Source organism: Mastigoproctus giganteus, chromosome 10, assembly GCF_048544385.1.
Source record: "Mastigoproctus giganteus isolate SK-2022 chromosome 10, ASM4854438v1, whole genome shotgun sequence".
Lineage (NCBI taxonomy): Eukaryota > Metazoa > Arthropoda > Arachnida > Uropygi > Thelyphonidae > Mastigoproctus > Mastigoproctus giganteus.
In genome coordinates this window covers 78,187,488-78,208,453 of record NC_143584.1, presented here as the reverse complement: position 1 = coordinate 78,208,453, position 20,966 = coordinate 78,187,488, and the positions used below count along the sequence as shown (strand labels likewise).

Sequence of the window (20,966 nt, the reverse complement as noted above, 5' to 3'; positions counted from 1 at the left end):
TGTTGTGTGTGTGTGTGTGTGTTGCACACAATAGTGGTCAAAATGCAAGGTCTTATGCTTGGAGAATAGAAACTCCATAACTTACACAGTCAGTTGGAATGAATTAAAAACAAAAGAAGAAAGAGATTTGGGAGTTATGATACAGTTAAACATGTAGTTTAAGGCAAAGGATCCATGGTGTCGTATCTATAATTTATTGAACATTTGCTTGTAGAGATAGGGAGATCATAATACCACTATATAAGGACATTGTGACACTATGCTTGGAATACTGTGTCCATGTATGGAGATCACACCTAAAAAAGACAGTGAGCTTGTTGAAAGGGTATAAAGATGGGCAACACACCTGGTGAAATAGTGTCTTTCTGATTCAAAGTTTTTCTCATATGTGCCCACGTATTTGAAGTCTTTCTCATATGTGCCCATATGAGGAAAGACTTCAAATATGTGGACTGCAGAGTTTGGAAAATAAACACCTTAGAGGATATTGATTGAGTAATTTTGTATAGGCCCTGTGCAGTGAAATATAAATGAATGATCATGAAAATTTCACTGTTATAAATGATTCCAGAACTTGTTACTTATTGGAATAAGTTGCCTCCATGGGTGGCTGAAATTGACGGCTTGAGGAAATTCGAAGCTCAGTTGGATAGATGCCTACATGAGGAGTGAGTCAGATAAGTGGTTTATTATTATTATTTAGTGCAGCTAAGGCCCAGGGCTTCCTCGCATCATATGGATAAAACTAATACCCTTGATTCAAACTGCTTCTGATAACTGGGATTCTACTATACGCCTACTGTTAGATCAACTAACTTTATATTGCTAGGGTTAGATCAACAAGCTCCAGCTATCTGCATCGTGAAAACTATCAATGATGAATTGAATGCTCTTCTCCAAGATAAGAATGCTGTCTCAAATTCTCCCCAGGATTTTAATCCCGGAGAGAGAGCCCAAAGAGGGTTCCTTTCTGCCCTTTGTATTAGCTGTCAAATTCATCTGGTCACAAACTGGTCCAGTGGTTGATGGATGCATATTGTGGAGAGATAGGCAACAGTAAAGCAATAGTTAGTGTAAAGTGCATCTTGTTTAATATTTTTTCTTTGTGACAATGAGAGATCCTTTTGAAATTTGTCAGTGTAGCAACTATTGTAAATTTCATGCATTTGTCTCAACCAGGACATCTTCTGATTTAACCCATTAAGCCAATGCTTCCCAAACCTTTTCCTTCATTATCCAAAACCACTTATCAGAAAGCCCTTTTTGCCCAATGTAGGTAAAACACTAACTGCACAGAAAACATACATAGCAAGTGAAGAGAGATTGGTAAAAAATAGGAAGCAAACAAATGTTTGATGCAATGTCTCTATTTTTAACATCTCTAAACATTTTAGCAGCCACAAAAAATTTGGTAATCATTCACCATGAATATTTCATCACCCAGGTCTCAGCCAACGAGTATAATGCCACTGCTCCATCTTATTTACTAGTTCCGCAAAACTGAGTGCAATTGGAGACAGAACCGTCTCCAATTGCACTCAGGGGTTCAGCAAACAGTTTCGTTTTGTGCTCTTTATGAAGGCAAGAGGGGAAAATCCTACTTCACACATGCAGGTGCTTGGAAATGGTAATAATTGCATCACGGCCTCCCCAGTTACCACAGGATATTTATCATGAATTGTTAACCAGAAAGACTCAAATGGTCCTTCTTTTCTTCAAATAACATTTTGCACTGAATGCTTGACCTAAGCACCATCATTTGCTCTGCAAAACCATTAACACTATTGGAGATTTCAGTCAAGTCACACAGAAATGGGTTTACAATCCACTGATATATAGACCTTTCTAGTTCAGGAAAGTATTCCTTGAAACGCAAAGACAGTTTTGTTAAGTGGGTGATCACGTCATCCTTGATTTCACTGAAATCAATCCCATCAGCATCCTCCAAGAACAAAGAAATGGTGGGGAAGGATGCAATTTTATGTTGCTCTGCCTTTTTAAGCCAATACTCAAGCTTTTCTTGAAACGCTGTTATTTTTTAACTGGCAGAAATCCTATTTTCCTTCTTTCCTTGAAGTTGTAGATTAAGCGCATTCATGTTGGAGAAAATATCAACTAAATAACTAAGCTGAGCTAACCACTTCACATTGGAAATTCTTTCAACAAGAGCATGCTTCTTCTCAACCAAAAACATCTCAATTTCATTCCTGCTCCCAAAAGCGATTCAGAACATTCCCTCTTGAGAGCCAATGGGTCTCCAAGTAGAAAAAGAAGGTTCATATGTAATGAATCAGTTTCAGAACACAAGGTTCTGAAGAGTCTCGTGTTTAAAGCGCCTGCCTCGATTAAGTTCACTATGGTAATGAAGTTTTTCATGACTTCCTCTAGTTCAGGAACAAGACCTTTGATGGCCAAAGCTTGGCAGTGAATCATACAATGTGCTGACAGAATTTTGGGGTTGTGTTGCTTTGCATGAGCTATAAAGCCTGAACGCTGACCCAACACTGAGGGAGCACCATCACTGTTAATCCTCACACAGGAATCCCACATTAAACCTTCTTCGCTAAAAATGCATGAATAGCGTGGAATATGTCAATTCCTTTACATGTTGTTTTCAAAGGCTTGCAGCAAAGACGTAGACCATCAACTGTGGGTCATTGGAGACATCCATGGTTTCGTCCAGTTGCATAGCAAACTTACCACTCCGAATGATACGGCGAATAAGTTCTGCCTTTATGTCTCCAGCAATGATTTCAATTCGGAAACTAATGGTATTATTGGACAATGATGCTGTTGCCAATTTTCATGCTTGGTCAGACCCACACATTATTTTGTTGATGCGAATAGCAGCTGGCCAGATGAGTGTTTCCCCTATTGTGTGTGGCATCTTTGATTTTGCAATTAGGTAAGCCACTTTAAAGCTTGCTTTTGCCACATCCTTTTCGTTAATTGCTTTGGAATCCTTGTTAGTAAGTCGCTGCTTCTTTATAATCCCTTCCAAACATTGAAAATATGATGGAGGCTGGGACAACAATGTTGGATGTTTCCGTTTCATATGGTCTTGGAGCTTACTCTTTTTCAATGACTCATTGCATAGAACAGCAGAGCACACAACACACTGTGGTCTCACGACTCCCTTGTCTTCGATATAGGTGAAATCAAGCTCAATGAAGTCTGGTACATAAGGACGCTTGGTAGCACTCATTCTGGGTAAGAAAAATGATGAAAATTAGGATTTGAATAGTTATTATATTATTTTAAATAAACTAAAAATAATATAATAAAGATTACCTTTTCCAAATGTGTACGGTATGATTTATAAACACAGCCAGCGCGATATATACCTCACTTTGCCACAGCTAGCAACACACTGCACCTAAAGTTTAGACTAGACTCACTCACTCACTTTAGTTTAGGGGGGGCATACGTGTAGACGTATTTTGTCAATTCTCCACATGCATGGAAGCATGGCAAAAATGATTGAATCTAATAACAAGCATATATGGCGTAGGTGGTAGATGACTTTCATCAACCGGTGAAATACCACCACTTTGCTTATTGGAGGCTTGAAGTGGTGAAACCCATGTTTAGTCTCTAGAGCAAAGTTTCTGGCATCCCCCTCCCCCCCACACTTCTCCTTCAACCCATGCATGGTACTAAGTGCTATAGGTTTTGATACTTTTCGTGTTTGGGATTTTCATAAAAAAAAAAAAAAATTTATTAAATAGCAAATAAATACTAGTCAGGCTGTTTTAGAGTATCGGTGCACACTGACTGATCACTTTCTTCAAATACTTCTTCTTCTACACTTTTATGGTAAACTTTAATATGTATTCCGAGGTGTATCGCTATCTAAAGAAAAACCACTTTTACTCAATTTTGGGTAATATACCCATGTTTGGGAAGCAATTCACTGTTGGTCATTTTTTTTGCTAATTCAAATTCACTTTCATTCAAAAACAATTCTGTTAACTGAGAAATTCCCAGTGCTTTCCAAGATAATTTTACTATATTTTTCTACAGTGGTACCTTGGTTTGCGAGCATAATTCGTTCCAGAAACGTGCTCGTAATCCAAAGCACTCGTATATCAAAGCGAATTTCCCCATAAGAAATAATGGAAACCCAGATGATTTGTTCCAAAACTCAAAAATATTCATATACTGTAAAAATGATTAATACAAAATACATACATACATACCTTTTTATATATTTAAAAGCAATCGAATTTATTAATTATTGGGTAGGACGACTTTTACTGTCACTAACGGAATCACTACTATCTGTTGACTTTTTCTTTTTGTGCGACTTTAACAAGGAACCTCTCCAATGACACTTGCTTTTGCCTCCTTTTGAGGATTTCACGGAAATATGACATTGCATTGTCGTTAAACAGATTCATCGCTCGCACTGCCACAGCCTTACTCAGGTGGTGCTTTTCTACAAAATTTTGCACTGTTTCCCACATTTTACACACCTCCCGAATCTCATTTGAAGAGAGGGATGTCTCCATTTTTTTCTCCTCCTCAGACGAGATCTCCTCCATAACCTCTTGCTGTTGCTCGCGATGCAGATCCATCAGTTCGTCGGAGGTAAACTCCTGGCCATGTTCCTCCACCAGCTCTTGAATGTCGTCCTTATTCACCTCCAGTCCCATGGTCGTCCCCAAGGACACAATTTCATTGACAACTGGCAGCTCCTGTTCATGAGCAAACCCCTCAACGCAATCAGACTACAGTTTTCTCCAAGCAGAATTGAGAGTTCTCTTGAAGCAGTTTACAATGTGGAAATGATTTTGAAGCAGTTTACAATGTGGAAATGATTTTTCCAAAACTCTCGGAGGGTAAGGTTAGTTCCTTCGGTCACCTCGAAGCATCGCTGAAATAGTGCCTTGATGTAAAGCTTTTTAAAGTTTGAAATGGCCTGCTGATCCATGGGCTGGAGTAATGGAGTAGTGTTGGGAGGAAGGAACTGGACCTTAATGAATTTGAATTCTTCCAGTAAGTCGTTCTCAAGGTCTGGAGGATGAGCAGGAGCATTATCCATAACCAGCAAGACTTTGAGTGGCAGTTTTTTTTCTAAAAGGTATTTCTTCACTGCAGGACCGAAGACCTCGTTGATCCACTCAATGAACAAGATACGAGTGACCCAAGCCTTGCTGTTGGACCTCCATATAACGGTTAACTGGCTCTTCTCTCGTGGATTCTCAGAATGATACACGAGCAGGGGCTTGACTTTGAAATCACCCACTTGCATTAGCACACAGCAAGAGGGTGAGACGGTCTTTCATGGGCTTGTGACCGAGCACTGCATTCTCTTCTGCTGTAATGTAGGTCCTCTTTGGCATCTTTTTCCAAAAAAGCCCCGTCTCATCACAATTAAAAACTTGCTGCTGCAGGTAACACTCAGAAACCACGAGCTTCTGGAACTCGGCAACAAACGCCTCAGCTGCCTTAGTGTCCGAACTCGCAGCCTTTCCGTGCCTCACAGCACTATGGATGCCACTTCTCCTCTTAAAGTTATCAAACCATCCCCTGCTCGCCTTGAAGCCTTCTTTGTTTTCTGTAGACGCACCTGGCTGTTTACTTACGAGGTCGGTGTACAAGGCCTTTCCCTTCTCACAGATCAAGTTCTCGGTCACAGTATCACCTGCTAGTTGTTTCTCATTTATCCACACCAAAAGCAACTTTTCTACATCTTCCAGAATACGTGGCCATTGCTTTGATATTCTCGTGACTCCTTTTGCTACATCTAGTCCTTAGTTCTTAGTTCTTCTTTCTTCTTTAATATTGTGCAAATTGTTGACGTAGACTTCTTATAAAATCTTGCGATGGCGGCCACTTTCATACCTTATTCGTGCTTCTCGATGATTTCATCTTAACTTCTACCGTAATCATCTCCTTCTTCTTACCGCCTTCCTTTTCTTCATTGGGGCCATTTTCGTAGTGCACAGTTAATAAATAACAGTCACTAAATTTGAACAAAAAAAAAAAAAAAAAAAGCTTTACGCACATACACGTGGTCACAACGCTAGCACGAATGTTCACTACAATGTGGACTGTATACGAATGAGGTATTCCGACTGAGACCGAGCATGCGAGATGATTAACCACAATCCCAAGCAGCACGTGATCACGTGACGCTTGGCAGACAATTTTTAGGAAATAAAGCACAATTACAAAATGAGGAGGCACCCTTGATACACATAAACAAATCTGCGCACTTGTAGCAACTGAATAAACAACACCATAAAGGCAGAGATGCACTATTAACACCTCACATTTTCCTAAAGCAAATTTCTAGGGGTTACAACCATAAAACAATAAAAACAATTTCCAGTTGTGTTTCTGCTAGTGGAATCTGTTATAAACTGGTAGTAAACTCGATCTAATTGCATTTACGATTATACCGATAGCTGGAATTGTGTTGGTTTTTACCTTATTATGGTGAAATGTGTTTCCCTTTCACTGATATAAAAAACATAAATACATTTTCAGAATCTTCTCTTCATTCCTATCATGTTGCTTTCATTTGGGGTGATTCTGCTTTCGACTGCTATTTCTTGTAAACACAAAGGCGAATCATGCATAAGCAAATTCGGTTCGTGTTATATAAGATATCGTTCCCCTATTTATAAATCGTGTATGATCAAAATTTGTGAAGTGTAAACACGTGTTATACGAGGACTGACTGTACTTGTATTGCAAGACCTCGCTCGTTTACAAGTTAAAATTTATTAAAAATTTTTGCTCGTCTTGCAAAACACTCGCAAACCAAGTTACTCGCAATCCAAGGTACCACTGTATTAAAAATTTGAGCAATTAATTAGCCCTTTTAAGTTGGCAATATGTTGTATGTGATTTCACAAGACTGCCAGAGGGTTAAGGTGATTTACATTTTTAGGTAATCTGGACAGGCTCTCAAGAATTTGTTTGTTTTTTTTATTCAGTAAAGGTAATGGTTTTCTTACTGATTCATTATGGGTGAACGAGAGATCCTTCAGAAAATTGTCACTTGTAGCAGCTATTCTCTGCATTCTTTGATATGTTTGGACTGAATCTGAGGGACATCAATATAGCTGCTTTTAGGGATCATGTCAGTGCTCTTTTTGCACTGGGATCGAAAGCATTTTCTCCCTTGTTTTTAAACCTATTATGAAGCAGGAGCAGTGTCACAAGGTGATCAAGTGAAGAAAAAGTTTGAAGTTGGTTAATGTAAAGAAATGCCATTTTGCTTTTAGTGTTACTAAGTTCACTTACCAACAGCAAAATCTCTACCAAATGACTAAGTGGTTTAAAGTCTCTGAACTCTTAAAAGAAAACTGTCCACAATATGTTCATTAGCTAATCACTTTATCTCAAAACTTGCCTCCTGAACTACAAAGGAAGGATGAAGCGAATTTTAATTTATTTTAATAGTGACTACAGCTTGAAATCGTATGCTGTTCAATAACTACACATAGCATTTGAACATAAATTAACAATACACACACACTGGATTACCTTGAGAATTCAGGTTGACATCTAATCCACCTAATAAGTCCAATAAATTTGCATTTTCTCCTGAAGAAGAAACATTCTTCCTTACATCTAATGATTTTGTGTGAAGTTCAACTGGTCCACTTAGAAGGTCAAGTAGGATATTCTGTGTGATATACATGGAGTTCAAATGTGCATATATTTGAATATAAAATGACTGTCATAAGCATAAAGCTTAATAAAATTGTAAATTCAGAAACTAGTACACAACAAATAATTTACTACTTTTATAAACTTTAATTAAAAAAGTTTCATAAATACTGAACCACCCCAAGACCATGTTTTAGCCAGAAAAACATATAAATATATATTAAACATATAGCATATACCCATACTATATGTTTAAAATGAATTTTTTAGACAACTGTAAATTATGTAACCACTGTCAGCTTGTCATTATGTCCCAAAGCAGTGTGTTTATAGAAGCAAACTATAAATTGTAAGCACCTCATTGCAAGAGTTCGAAGTAGAACCAAATATAATCTTAGATGACCATGTGAGACATTAAATTTCTTTTTTTTGTGCATAATTTATTACTGCAAAGAATCAAATTGGTATGTTAGCCACATACAGAACTTACAAAATAAAATAAGTAAAATATAAATAAATTTCAGTGATATTAGCATTAGTAGAGGTATATGATGCAAGAAAGAAAGAAAGAAAGAAAGCTTATATAGCATCAGCCAAAAAAAAAAAAAAAAAAAACACCCTTCGGTTTTCACCCATCCATTTACTCTAAAAGTTTGTCTAGTTTGGGATTGAATATATTTAAGATGTCAACTTCCACAACAGATGGAAGATTGTTCCAGCCATCAACCATTTGCTGGCAAAAGGCAAATTTCTGCACATCTATTCTACATATGACTCATTTAGTGCCATTTAGTCAACACTTTTCAATATACTTAATTCAGATTGTAAGTACCGCATTTCCTCAATTTGAATTTATGCCCCTTCAGGTGCATAATCTGAACAAGAGGAAGAAACCCATCAGCACTGAGCTTGCTCAAACCATTCCATATACATCTCAATCAGATCACCTCACAGATGCCTACTCTCCAGACTCTGCAATTTACAGAACTTAAGCCTTTCATGGTAACAGCAACCCTTTGTTCTGCTCACTAATCTCGGTGCCCTTCTCTGTACTCATTCTAGCAGCTCTACATCTTTCCTAAAACGAGGCCTCTAGACCTGTATTCAGTACTCAAGGTGTGGCCTAACCATTGCCTTATATACAGGGATAATGCCGTCATTATCCCTGCTAGCAAAATTCCTATATATCATTGACAAAACCTCATGAGATATTCTTGCAGCTTGTTTGCACTGCTCAGAAAACTTTGTATCTGATTGCACAATTATCCCCAGCTCTTTCTCATTCTCAAATATCCTGAGTTTAGTAGTGCACAGGTGGTATGTTACTCAAGGGTTACTGCTACCATATGCAGCACTTTGCATTTGTCACTGTTAAGCTTCAGTTGCCACCTCTCAGCCCATCTGCTCAACTTTTCCAGATCAGGTTGTAATAGTGTACTCTCCTTACTGTCATTAACAACCCTACCAACTTTCATATCATCTGCAAACTTCTAACTATAAACAATGGAAGGACAGGATCATTTAACAATTATGCATAAATCTCTGATATTTTCTGCTGTGCTATTTATGTCTTTTTCAATGTGTTGTTTTTCAGCCAGAAAGAGAGAGAGAGAGAGAGAGAGAGAGAGAGAGAGAGAGAGAGAGAGAGAGAGAGAGAGAGAGAGAGAGAGAGAGAGAATGCTTTCTTTAAAATTTTTCAATGCTAGTTTTGGTGAGGGGGGAGGATATGTTGTTTAGCATTAGCATTAGCAGAGGCATTTGATGCAAGAAAGCAAGCTTATGCAGCATCAGCCAAAAAAAAAAAACCCACTTCCACTTCACCCCTCTGTTCGTTCAAAATACCTATCCAGCTGAGCCTTAAACTTATTTAGGCTATCAACCTCCACCACAAGGGATGGCAGTCTGTTCCACCAACCAACCACCCGCTGGCTAAAGGCAAATTTCCGCACGTCTGTCCTACATCTGTCTTTCCTTTAGTCCACACTTTTCCACATGCTTAATTCAGATAGCAAGTATGAAGGTTTTTTGTTGTTTTTTATGTTGGTGATGTAGAGTTTATACAAAAGTCAACAGGGCAATTTACATGAAAAGTGATTGTATTTTAACAAGCTTCCAGACTTTTCTGGGTGCAGGCCAAATATTCAGGTTTTTTATATGTGAATTTGTATGTGTTGTTAGCATACAGATTTGGATATGAAAAGTTCTGCAATAGAAGTTTTGGATAGTTACAGACTGTTGTAATACACTGGTTTACTGGAGTATTATAATATGAGGGGTGATCATTTAATTCAAGGACTAGTGCAAGATTTTATGTTTACCGTGAAAACTTTCCATAACTGCCACTCGACACACTTTCCCTGATTGCTACTGAGCAGACTCTGCGTGCACATGCCAGTACTTGTTTAGCTAGTTTTGCATGAAGAGAGTTTTTGATGTGAAAACATGTATGGCGGCACTAGAGTAAAATCGATTGGTAACAAAATTTTCTTACGGTAACAGAAATGACGCAACTGACGTCACTTACTAAATGGCATTAACGATGCTAACTCAGTCACTAACTTTGATTTGGTAGTGTAAATAGTTGATGTCACTTCCTAAATGACACTTACGTTGATTAAAAGTCACTAACGTTGATTCCGTAGAGTAAGCAGTGGGAAGTAATATTATGCAAGAATAAAAGCTTTGAAGCCACTGAAGAAGCTTCTCATGTCGAAAAGGAACAAATTCAAAAACACAGAGAACGAAAAAATGCACTTTAATAAAATCTGCTTCTCAAGATTTTGATCAACATCAACCTTCTACATCGACTTCTCATCAAGAAGCTGGACAATCGACATCACGTAATTATAGTCAAGAACTTCCTGAAGATTTCGATCCAGAAGATTTGAGTTAATTTGAATTACCTGATGATTTTCAGTTGATTCCTGAAATGGCTAGATAGAGTATACTACAACAACCAGCTTCAAATGCATCATCCAAAAATAAAAAAATCATATTTCAGTTCCCTCAGCCTATGCAATAATAAAAGCTTCAAAGTCACCAAATAAGGCTCCCATTGAGAGGAAGGCTTCTTCAGTGACTTTGATCACTTCTTGCAGTAGTTTTTGGTTATAAAAACGTTCTAGTCTACAAATGGATTTCACTAACTATTGAATTATGAAAATGCCAAATCCAATTTCAGTTAACAACCTATAAGAGTATTTCAAAGATGGCTAAAACTCCAGCTGAGCGAAATCGAGAAGTATGCAAGGATAAAAGCTTCAAAGCCACCAAAGAAGCTTCCCATGTCTACTAAAGAACTAGTTCAAAAACACAGAGAATGGAAAAAAAGGCAGTTTAATAAAATCTGCTTCGCAAGATTTTGATCAACATAAACTTCTCATCAAGAAGCTATCAACTGTTCAGCTTCTCATCAAGAAGCTGAACAGTTGACATCATGAAATTATATTCAGGAACTTCCTGAAGTTTTTGATCCAGAAGATTTCAGTTCAAATGAATTACCTGAGGATTTTAATTGATTCCTGAACTGGCTAGACAGAGTATACTGCAACAAGCAGCTTCAACTGCATCATCCAAAAAGAAACAGTCATATTTCAGCTCAATTGCCTCTTGTAGATCCTCCAAAGGTTTCAACAGTAGTTGAGCATGAAAACATTTACAAGAACATCGAACATGACTGCAACTCCTGTAAAGAATTTGAAAGACAATTTCTGAAAAATATATTTGGAGCTGTCTGTGATATCTGTGATGGATTAGGATATGAAAATGATGTAAAATTGTGCATTCCAGGAAGTTACCTCCACTCTTGCTTTTCAGCTTGAAGTGCAAGAGTGTATGTAGCGTTTCTCAATCCATGATAAAATTTCTTTTCTCCATTTGCAGGGATAATGTAAAGACCATTAATATCGGTAACTCAAGATAATGGAACATAAACTAATTGTTGTTTGTGACATTCTCATATTCATAACTACGGAATCGAAAGTACCCCGAGTTTTATGTATGGTAATAGCACAAGACAATATTAGTGGAAAATGATTTCGTTTAGCGTAAATCTTTCTGTTGTTATTCAATGAAACACTCGTACTTCTTCTTGTGATCGGTACAGATTCTAAATTGATTTCTTTAGTCATTGCAAACAAATGAGCCTTCGTTCTAGCAAGTCAACCAACAGCAGGTGATCCTGGAAATTTAAACCAAAGATGTTTAAAAGAATTAGTCTCATCATCATATTCAATACATGCCAATTTTCCTAAAGCTCCGTTAGCCAGCCCATTGGACACATCAATATTAGTGGTTATCAAGTATGGGTATAAGTTGCTGGGGATTTCAGGAATTGCTGGGGGTCATGAAACAAGTAAATACATGGGCTGTGTTAGAGTAACTAAGAGTAAGAACAGGTGCATGTATACTTGCATGTACACCAATGCTAGGAGCATAGTAAACAAATTTGATGAATTTGAAGTGCTGATTAAGACATCCAAGGTGGGATATCAGAGACTTGGTGCCACTCAGATATAAGGGATGTAGAATTGGAATTTGGGGAGTACAATGTGTACAGAAAGGAAAGACAGGAGGGGTTATAGTATTAGTAATGGCCACATGGTGCAAGAAAGCCTATGGCTTATGCTGCACCAGCCGAAAAAAAAAAAAAAAAAAAATCCGAACAAAACAATGATAAAAACAAAAAAAAAAGAAATAAAATAAATAACTAAATAATAATAATTAATAAAAAAAAAAAAAAAAAAAAAAGAAAATTAATCATCCCATGCGCTTCCCTTACCCGAAAGTACTATACAGATGACCTTTGAATTTCCCCAAACTGTTGGCCTCTACAACTCATGAAGGCAACTTATTCCAGTAATTTATAACTTGCTGGCTAAAATAAAACTTCCTGCAGTCCAATCTACACATTTCCCCCCCGTAACTTGAATTTATGTCCCCTAGTTCTAGCATCATTTATAATCTTGAAAATTTCGTCCTCATTCATTTTACTGATGCCTCTCAGAGCCTTAAACACCTCAATCAAATCTCCTCTAAGGTGTCTAGTTTCCAAACTCTGCAACCCACATATTTGAAGTCTTTCTTCATAAGAACGCCCTTTTGCCGATCTCACCAGGCGAGTTACCCGTCTTTGCACTCTTTCAAGAAGCTCGATGTCTTTCTTTAGGTGTGGTCTCCATACTTGAACACAGTATTCCAAGTGTGGTCTAACATAAGCCTTATATAATGGGATTATCACGTCCCTATCTCTACTTGCAAAAGTTCGATAGATCATTGATAGGACACCATGGGCCTTCCTTGCAACCTGTTTACAATGCTCAGAGTTAAGAAACACATAAAATATAAGGAAGTGCATCCAGTTGACATAGATTAACAGTGCTATGTTGAGTCAGTTTGGTGTGACATAAGCACTGGGAGACTTCTGTAGACAGCTCAGGATCAAGATATTGATGAGGAATATTACAAGTTTCTGAAAGTGATAAAGCCCAAGAAAGCTATAGGTAAAAAGAAACCCAAAGAAGAAAAAATTAGTCAAGAAACACTTGTCATGATGAACCGAAGACAACAAATGAAGAGCAAGATAAACACTGGCAAGGAGAAAATTGAGTATACTGAGTTATGCAAAGCCATTAGAAAGAGACTCAGAGAGGACACAAGAAGATTTAACACAAGAAAAGCAGAACAAGCACTAAGGGAAAACAAAGGACTTAAATCAGCAGACATGAGCAGTAAAAAAAAAAACAAATGATACTGAAACTGAAGAATAGCGATGCTGTACTTATAAATAGCAGAGAAGGCATAATTCAAATAGCAGAAGATTACTATAGAGAATTATATAAGGAGCGAGGGAATGATGCCAGCAGTGGGGAAGACAGATCGCAAATTAGTAACGCATGCGACATACCCAATATTCTTCCTGATGAGGTAGAAAAGGCGTTGAAGAAAGTGAAGAATCAGAAAGCCCCGGGAGAAGATGAAGTTACTGTAGAGTTGTTAAAATTGGGAGGAATACACATGGCACAAAAACTGGCAAGACTTCACAAAATCCATTAGAACAGGTGTGATGCCTAAGGAGTGGAATAATGGAACCATAGTTTTGCTGCATAAGAAAGGAGATAAATTAGAAATTGGAAATTATAGACCAATTAGCTTGTTATCCCACATCTACAAGTTGTTCACAAGGGTCATTACTAACAGATTAGAAAGAACATTTGATGAGAATCAACCGAAAGAGCAAGCTGGATTCTCAACTATGGATCACTTTCATGTAATGTCCCAGTAATGGAGAAAGCAAATGAATATAAAACACCATTATGCCTGCCATTTGACTCCATATAGCATAAGGCAATGTTTCAGGCACTGGAAAGACAAGGCATAGATACCCTATATATTATGATTTTGAAGAAAATATATTAGAACACTACTTCCTTTATTAGACTAGACAAAGACAGTAGCAAATTTAAAATTGAGAAAGGAGTTCGACAAGGAGACACAATATCTCCAAAGTTGTTTACTGCTATCTTTGAGGAAGCTTTCAGAAGATTAGACTGGTCCAAAAAGGAGTCAATGTGAATGGAGAGTACCTAAACCATTTACGATTTGCAGATGACATTGTGGTCGTAAGCCACGATCCCAAAGAATTAGAGGATAATCTTAATCAGTTATGCAGAGTTAGTAAGGATTCTGGACTAAAGACGAATATGGCTAAAACAAAAGTAATGATGGACAAGTATGCCACAGAAAGATATATATTAATTGAAGGAGCAATAATTGAAAAGGTGGAGTCATGTACTTATCTGGGACAAGTCATTAGCTGAAATAATAAGTGGCTGGACATCAAGAGAAGAATAAATTTTGTATGGATGGTATTCAGGAAATATATAGTCAAATACTGAGTAGCAATATCCCAATTTGTCTGAAAAATAAAATAATGAACCAATGTATACTCCCCACCATAACTTATGGAAGCGAAACTTGCGAACTCACCAAAAGAATGGAAGAGAAGCTGAGAACGAAACAGCGAAGAATGGAACAAATGATATTGGCAATCAGACTGTTAGATACGAAGAGAAACACATGGATTAGGCGGCAAACTCAAGTAAAGGACATTCTTATCAAAACTAAAGAACTAAAATGGTCTTGGGCAGGACACAGCTCGAAGACATGATGACAGGCAGACTAAGAAAATACTAGAATGGTACCCAAGAAGAGCTAGAAGAAAACCTGGAAGATAATGATGGAGATGGACAGATGAAATTCATGAGTTTGTGGGTAGTAAATGGATATGCCATTGCACAAAACAGAAGGAACTGGAAAGTTGCTGGAGAGGTCTTCATCCTGTAGTGGATTGATAATGGCTGATGATGACGATGAAGCACTGGGAAAGCAAAAATGAGGGTAGAAGTTTGTTATAGGCCTAATGATTCTGATGAGTACAATGAACAATTATACAGAGAAATACAGTGGGCCAGTAAATCAGAGTGTCTTATAATGGAGGATTTTAGCTTCCCAGATATAGACTGGAAATTGTGGGTTGGTTACCTGCACACTAGCAAGGCTTTTGTGGATTTATTGGATGATTGTTTTCCACAGCAGCATGTTGAGGAAAAAGGGAATAACATTCTTGATCTGATTATCAGCAGTGATTATTCATGCAGTAAGAACTTACAAATAAAGGAACTACTAAGTGGCAGTGATCACAGTGTACTGATATGGGATTTACTTAAAGATATAACTAACATCAGGGGTAAAGGGAAGGGTTTCGCTTTCGTAAAGGAGACTACAGTGGTCTCAGAGATTTTTTAGGTTCTATACAGTGGGACCAACTGATTGTTTGTTATTTGGTTTTTAGGAGCATTAGCAACTAAGGCCATATTGCTCCGGGAATATGTGGTGGTCATTCTCTGACCTTACCGCATCCTCCGTATTTGGTGGTGACGGGCTCGAACCCTGGACTAATCAAGAAGCATGTGCTACGCACTGCTGCTTCTTCCCACCTGGCTACGGAGGTGCCGGGGGGGGGGACCAGATGATGTTACCAACAGAAAATTCTAAATGGGAAACATTCAAGGAAGTAATTTGGAAAGCAACTATGCTTTTTGCTCCAATTAAGAAATACTGCTCTATGTTCAGGCCTAAATGGATGTCACATGAGCTAATGAGACTCGTGGCAGAGAAGAAAAATGTATGGGATGCACACAGATTGTCAGGTGACACAGAAACCTATGGTAGATACAAGCTAGTCTGTAATCAAGTCACAATGGAGGTTAGACAAGCGAAGGCAGATTATGAAAAATCTTTGGCAAAGGATGCAAATAAAAACAGCAAAGACTTCTTTACTTAAATACATTCTAAAAGGAAGGGGATGAATTAGATTGGACACTTGATATCAGTGGTTTGACTGTGGATGAACATTCTCAGATAGCTGCCGAACTAAATGAGTATTTTGCCTCTACATTCACAAATGAGGAGTTATTCAAAGAGGAGAGGACCAGACGTTTATTAACCTCTAACAGGGAGTTAAATGATTTTGTAATAACTGAGAGCAAAGTGGAGGAGAAATTGTTGAAGTTAAGAATAAGAAAGGCACTTGGGGTGGATGGGATCTATCCAGTTATATTAAACAAGGCAGCAAAGGAAGGAAGCAAAACCTTAGCCGTAATTATAAGTGCATCCTTGGACTTGGGGGAAGTCCCCAGTCTGTGGTGACTTTCCCATGATGTGCATATTTATCTCCAATTCACAACGAGCGATCAACCCCAGGGGCTCACATCTGGTGAGTATGGGTTTGACACACCCAGGGTTCTGAACTGGATATTATCACTCTTCTCTTTCTTGGTGATTCCCTTCTACTTCTGACTGACTCTCTCTCTCTCTCTCTCTCTCTCTCTCTCTCTCTCTCTCTCTCTCTCAGGGTAACGTGGGAAAATTAATTTAATTTTTTTTTTTTTTTTTTTTTGGCTGATGCAGCATAAGCCTCAGGCTTTCTTGCATTATATAGCTAATAATAATAATAATAATAATAATAATAATAATGCATGGCATGGCTCAAGTGGGATGCTCTTCCCGAGACTGAAAGATTCATGCTGGCCATCCAAGACCAGGTAATCATCACCAGAAACTATAGAAAATACATCGCAAAGGAGGCTGGAATGTCAGATGACACATGTCGGCAATGCCACCTGGCCTCAGAAACGATCCAACAAACACATCACCGTGGAGTGCAAGGTGATCACCCAGACTGAGTACATTCATAGACACAACCAGGTAGCCAGGATAATACATCAGAAGCTAGCGAGGAAATACCAGTTGACCAAAGTAAGTGTACCATACTACAAGTACGAACCCCAGGCAGTACTAGAGCCCAGAATCCACAAGCTGTACTGGGACCGTGAAATAATAACAGATAAGACAGTCCCACACATAACCCTTGTGGACAAGATGGAAAAGGCTACCTACCTGATTGACAAAGCGGTGCCCAACACTAGCAATGATCAGAAAACCCATGAGGAAAAAATTAGGAAGTACACGAACCTGAGACATGAGGTCAAGGAGATGTGGCATATGCAAGAAGTAACAACCATCCTGATTATCGTGCCAACCACCGGTATAGTGCCAAAGACTCTGCCTAGCAGCAATGGGTCTCCCAGAGAACACCTACAAGGAACTCTAGAAAGTCGCAATCCTGAACACCTGTAGGATAGTCAGAGAGTTCCTCGACCAACAATAACACTAGACATTACAACCGCCCTGTGTACTTGGTTACAGTACCTGTCACAGAGTGGAATCTCCCATTGAGGGAGAAGTAATATAACAGCAACAACAATAATAATAATAACAAGTAATTACAGACTTGTTAGTTTGACTTCTGTTCCAGCGAAAATAATGGAGTCACTGGTTAAACAAGCATTATAGGATAATTTAGACAAGTCTGTAGCAATAATTCAAACACGGCATGGGTTTGTCAAGGGAAAGTCTTGTCTGACCAATTTGATTAGATACTATGATGTGGTCACAAAGGAATTGGATGCAAAAAATAATTTTGATATCAAATACTTGGATTTTGGGGAAAGCTTCCAATACTGTCGCACATGGAAGACTTCTATACAAATTGGAGCAGTATGACATTAAGGGTAAGTTGCTACAATGGATAAAAGGATGGTGGTGTGAAAGAAGACAGAGAGTGGTGGTCAATGGGTACTGCTCTACGTGGACTGATGTTATTAGTGGTGTCCCTCAGGGTACGGCATTTGGCCCATTATTATTTTGTATATTTATCAATGATATTTGATGAAGGTATATCAAGCTTAAGGTCAAAGTTTGCAGATGATACAAAGGTTGGCAGTGTTGTTAATAACAGTAATGACAATATGCTGCTGCAACAGGATTTGGAAAAGTTGGGCAGATGGGCTGAGAAGTGGCAACTGAAATTTAACCTTGACAAATGCAAAGTACTGCATATGGGTAGCAGTAACCTCAGAGAAATGTACCATGTGGTGTTACACTCAGGTTGTTGTTGTTGGTATTTGGCTTAACTGCACAAGGGCTACTGAGGTCAAATTGTGTCTGCTCATAGTTTATTCAGTCAAAATATACCGGTGTAGATGTTAAATGAAATACTCCTGTATAGGCCAATACATTTTAAAAAGATTATAAGTTCTTCTATGTTTGCAGAATTTCCAAGGATATGAGTTAAATCATGTGAGACATTCAGCCTAGAGAGCGACTGAAAAAGTGTTTGAATGTACGGTTCAATAAAGGGCGCAATCAAACAGAAAATGCCTAACTGTAAGTTGACTGTCACAGGATGAACACTGGGGTAGATCTTCTTCCAGTAGCAGGAACAGATGAGTATGATGAGTGTGTCCAATTCTGAGTCTTGCCAGTACTACTTTCTCTCATCTGTTTCGTCAAAAGACTTAGTGCCACAGCTTTGGTTCTTACTTTATCTGGTAAAGTTTATTGTTGGTGTTAATTTTCCAGAACTGTGACCAGTTGTTGTAACTTGCTTTACGGATAACAGGCTTATAATCAGTGTAAGGAAGCTGAGGATGTTTTGGAACTGCTTGTTGAGGATGTTTAACTGCGAGGTCCACACTTTCATTTCTCGGAATGCTAGAATGGCCAGGGATCCAGCAAAAACTGATTGGACACGCTGCAGGAAAATAGCTGAGAATGAACGTGTTTCAAGGTAGGATGAGAAGATGAGAAATTCTTCCTTATGGCAGACACAGCACTGAGGGAGTCGGAGTAAATTATGGCACGTGAGATAGAAAGTTCAATAATTTTACTAAGTGCTGATTTAATGGCATATAATTTGGCTGTGAAAATGCTGCAGGCTAATGGTAGTGAGACAGTAACAGTATAAGAAGGAAAAACTGCAGCAGCAGCACCAACTGTACTGGCTGTTTTTGATTGGTCAGTATAGATTTTACAGGCACGGGAGTTCAGAGTAGTGTGAGCTAAGTGCAACTGCCTGATATTAAAGAATGGTACAGTATTCTTCCCCCATGCCAGAAAATGTGTATTATGCGAGGAAGAAACAAATGTCCAAGGGGGAACAGGTGCAGTTGTGTCCTGAAAAATATTGCTTAAATTGATATTCCAACTCTGAGAAAGCTCTTTAATCCTGAGCGAAGCAGGTCTGTTTTCATCTGGCTTGTTGTCATATAACAAATCCCACTGAGTATTATAAAGATACTCCCAACTGGGGTGAGATGAAAGACTCTGGATCTTAGTAGTGTAGTGGAATGGTAATGATTTCCTATGAAGATGTAATGGAGGATCATGTGTTTCGATATAAAGACTCTAGATTGGACAAGTCCTAAAAGCACCCAACTCAGTCCCAAGAGCACTGTGCTGGATAACATTTAGATGTTGTAAAGTAGTGCTCCTGGCAGTCATAGACTGGACAACAATAATCTAGCCGAAAATGGATTAAAGTTCTATAACGATGCAGTAGAGTTTACCGATCAGTGCCTCATGACATAGCCAAGACTGATTGCAGTATATTCAGATGATTTAGACATGTATTTCTTAAATGAGAGATGTGAGCTTGGAAGTTCAGCTTGCTATCTAATATCAATCCAAGAAATTTAATGGTACTTACAAGCGGAATTGGAATATTGTTTACTTGTAGTTCCGGATTGGGATGGAGAGCTCGCTTCTTGCAAAAGTGAGTGACAGTGCATTTCTTTTCTGATAGGCGGCAGCCATTCCGTGAAGTCCAGGGTTGTATTTTGGTAATGCCAAGTTGGAGCTGTTGTTCGATGGTATTCATACTTCGAGACTGACAGGAAATGGTAAGGTCATCTGCGTACATATAAGTTTCAACAAGATATCTCGTGTTGGATTATGCTGCTAATTCAGATTGAAAATAGTGTTGGACTAAGTATCGATGCCTGTGGGACTCCTTCTTCTTCAATGTGAGATGCAGAGAGTACGTTTTTATATCAGACCTGAAAAGAATGCAATTGCAGAAAATTTTGAATTATTTTCAGCAAATGCCCCTAAGCCCCAGATGGTAAAGGTCCATAATAATCCCATAAATCCATGTAGTGTCAAATGCCTTTTCAAGATCTAGGTTGACCGTGACTAGATGTTGTTTCATTACAAAGGCATTGCAAATATGAGATTCGGCTTTGATAAACATGTCCAGCATTGATCTATTCTTCTGAAAGCCGTATTGATGATCTGGAAGGAGATTCTGTGACTCTGGGATGTAAATGAGCCTAGTATGAATCATCCTTTTGGAAATTTTTTTCATGCAGCTCGTAAGAGATATTGGCCTGTAATTTTCAACACAGGAATGATCTTTTCCTGGTTTTGGTAAGGCAATAATGAAAGAATGATGCCAGGAAGAAGGATAGGCATTTTTGGAGAATATTCGATTATAAAAGGTTAACACGGTATTCAAATCCTCTTCAAGTAAATGTTTGAAGTTCTATGAGTGTAAAGGGTTGGTTGCACAGGAACGAGCGGTGAGCGAAAAAAAAAAGTTGATTTTATGTTGTTCTGTTGTTGTTGTTGTTGTTGTTTAGTTTTTAGGAGCATTAGCAACTAAGGCCATATTGCTCTGGGATATGTGGTGGTCATTCCCTGACCTTTCCGCATCCTCCGTATTTGGTGGTGACGGGCCCGAACCCCGGTCTAATCAAGAAGCGTGTGCTACGCACTGCTGCTCCTTCCCACCTGGCTACGGAGACGCATGTTGTTCTGCATGAGCTTTCGTGTTCTGAAAAGTGGACAATATGAGGCAGAAGCAGAGTTGTAGAAAATGATTCTGCAAGTGCATTAGCAACTTCTTCAGCTGTAGATAGGTCTTTCCCTTTCCAATGAAG

The 20,966-nt window shown here is 38.4% G+C and overlaps 1 protein-coding gene across 1 annotated transcript in view; it reads right to left on the bottom strand.

Moving 5' to 3' along the window:
* The window catches only part of LOC150079103 (AP-1 complex subunit gamma-1-like), a 650,293-nt gene that overhangs the window by 77,053 nt on the left and 552,274 nt on the right, over positions 1 to 20,966 (bottom strand). The window contains 1 exon segment of the mRNA XM_090383609.1: positions 7,501 to 7,642. Coding sequence (XP_090239735.1) covers positions 7,501 to 7,642 — 142 coding nt within the window.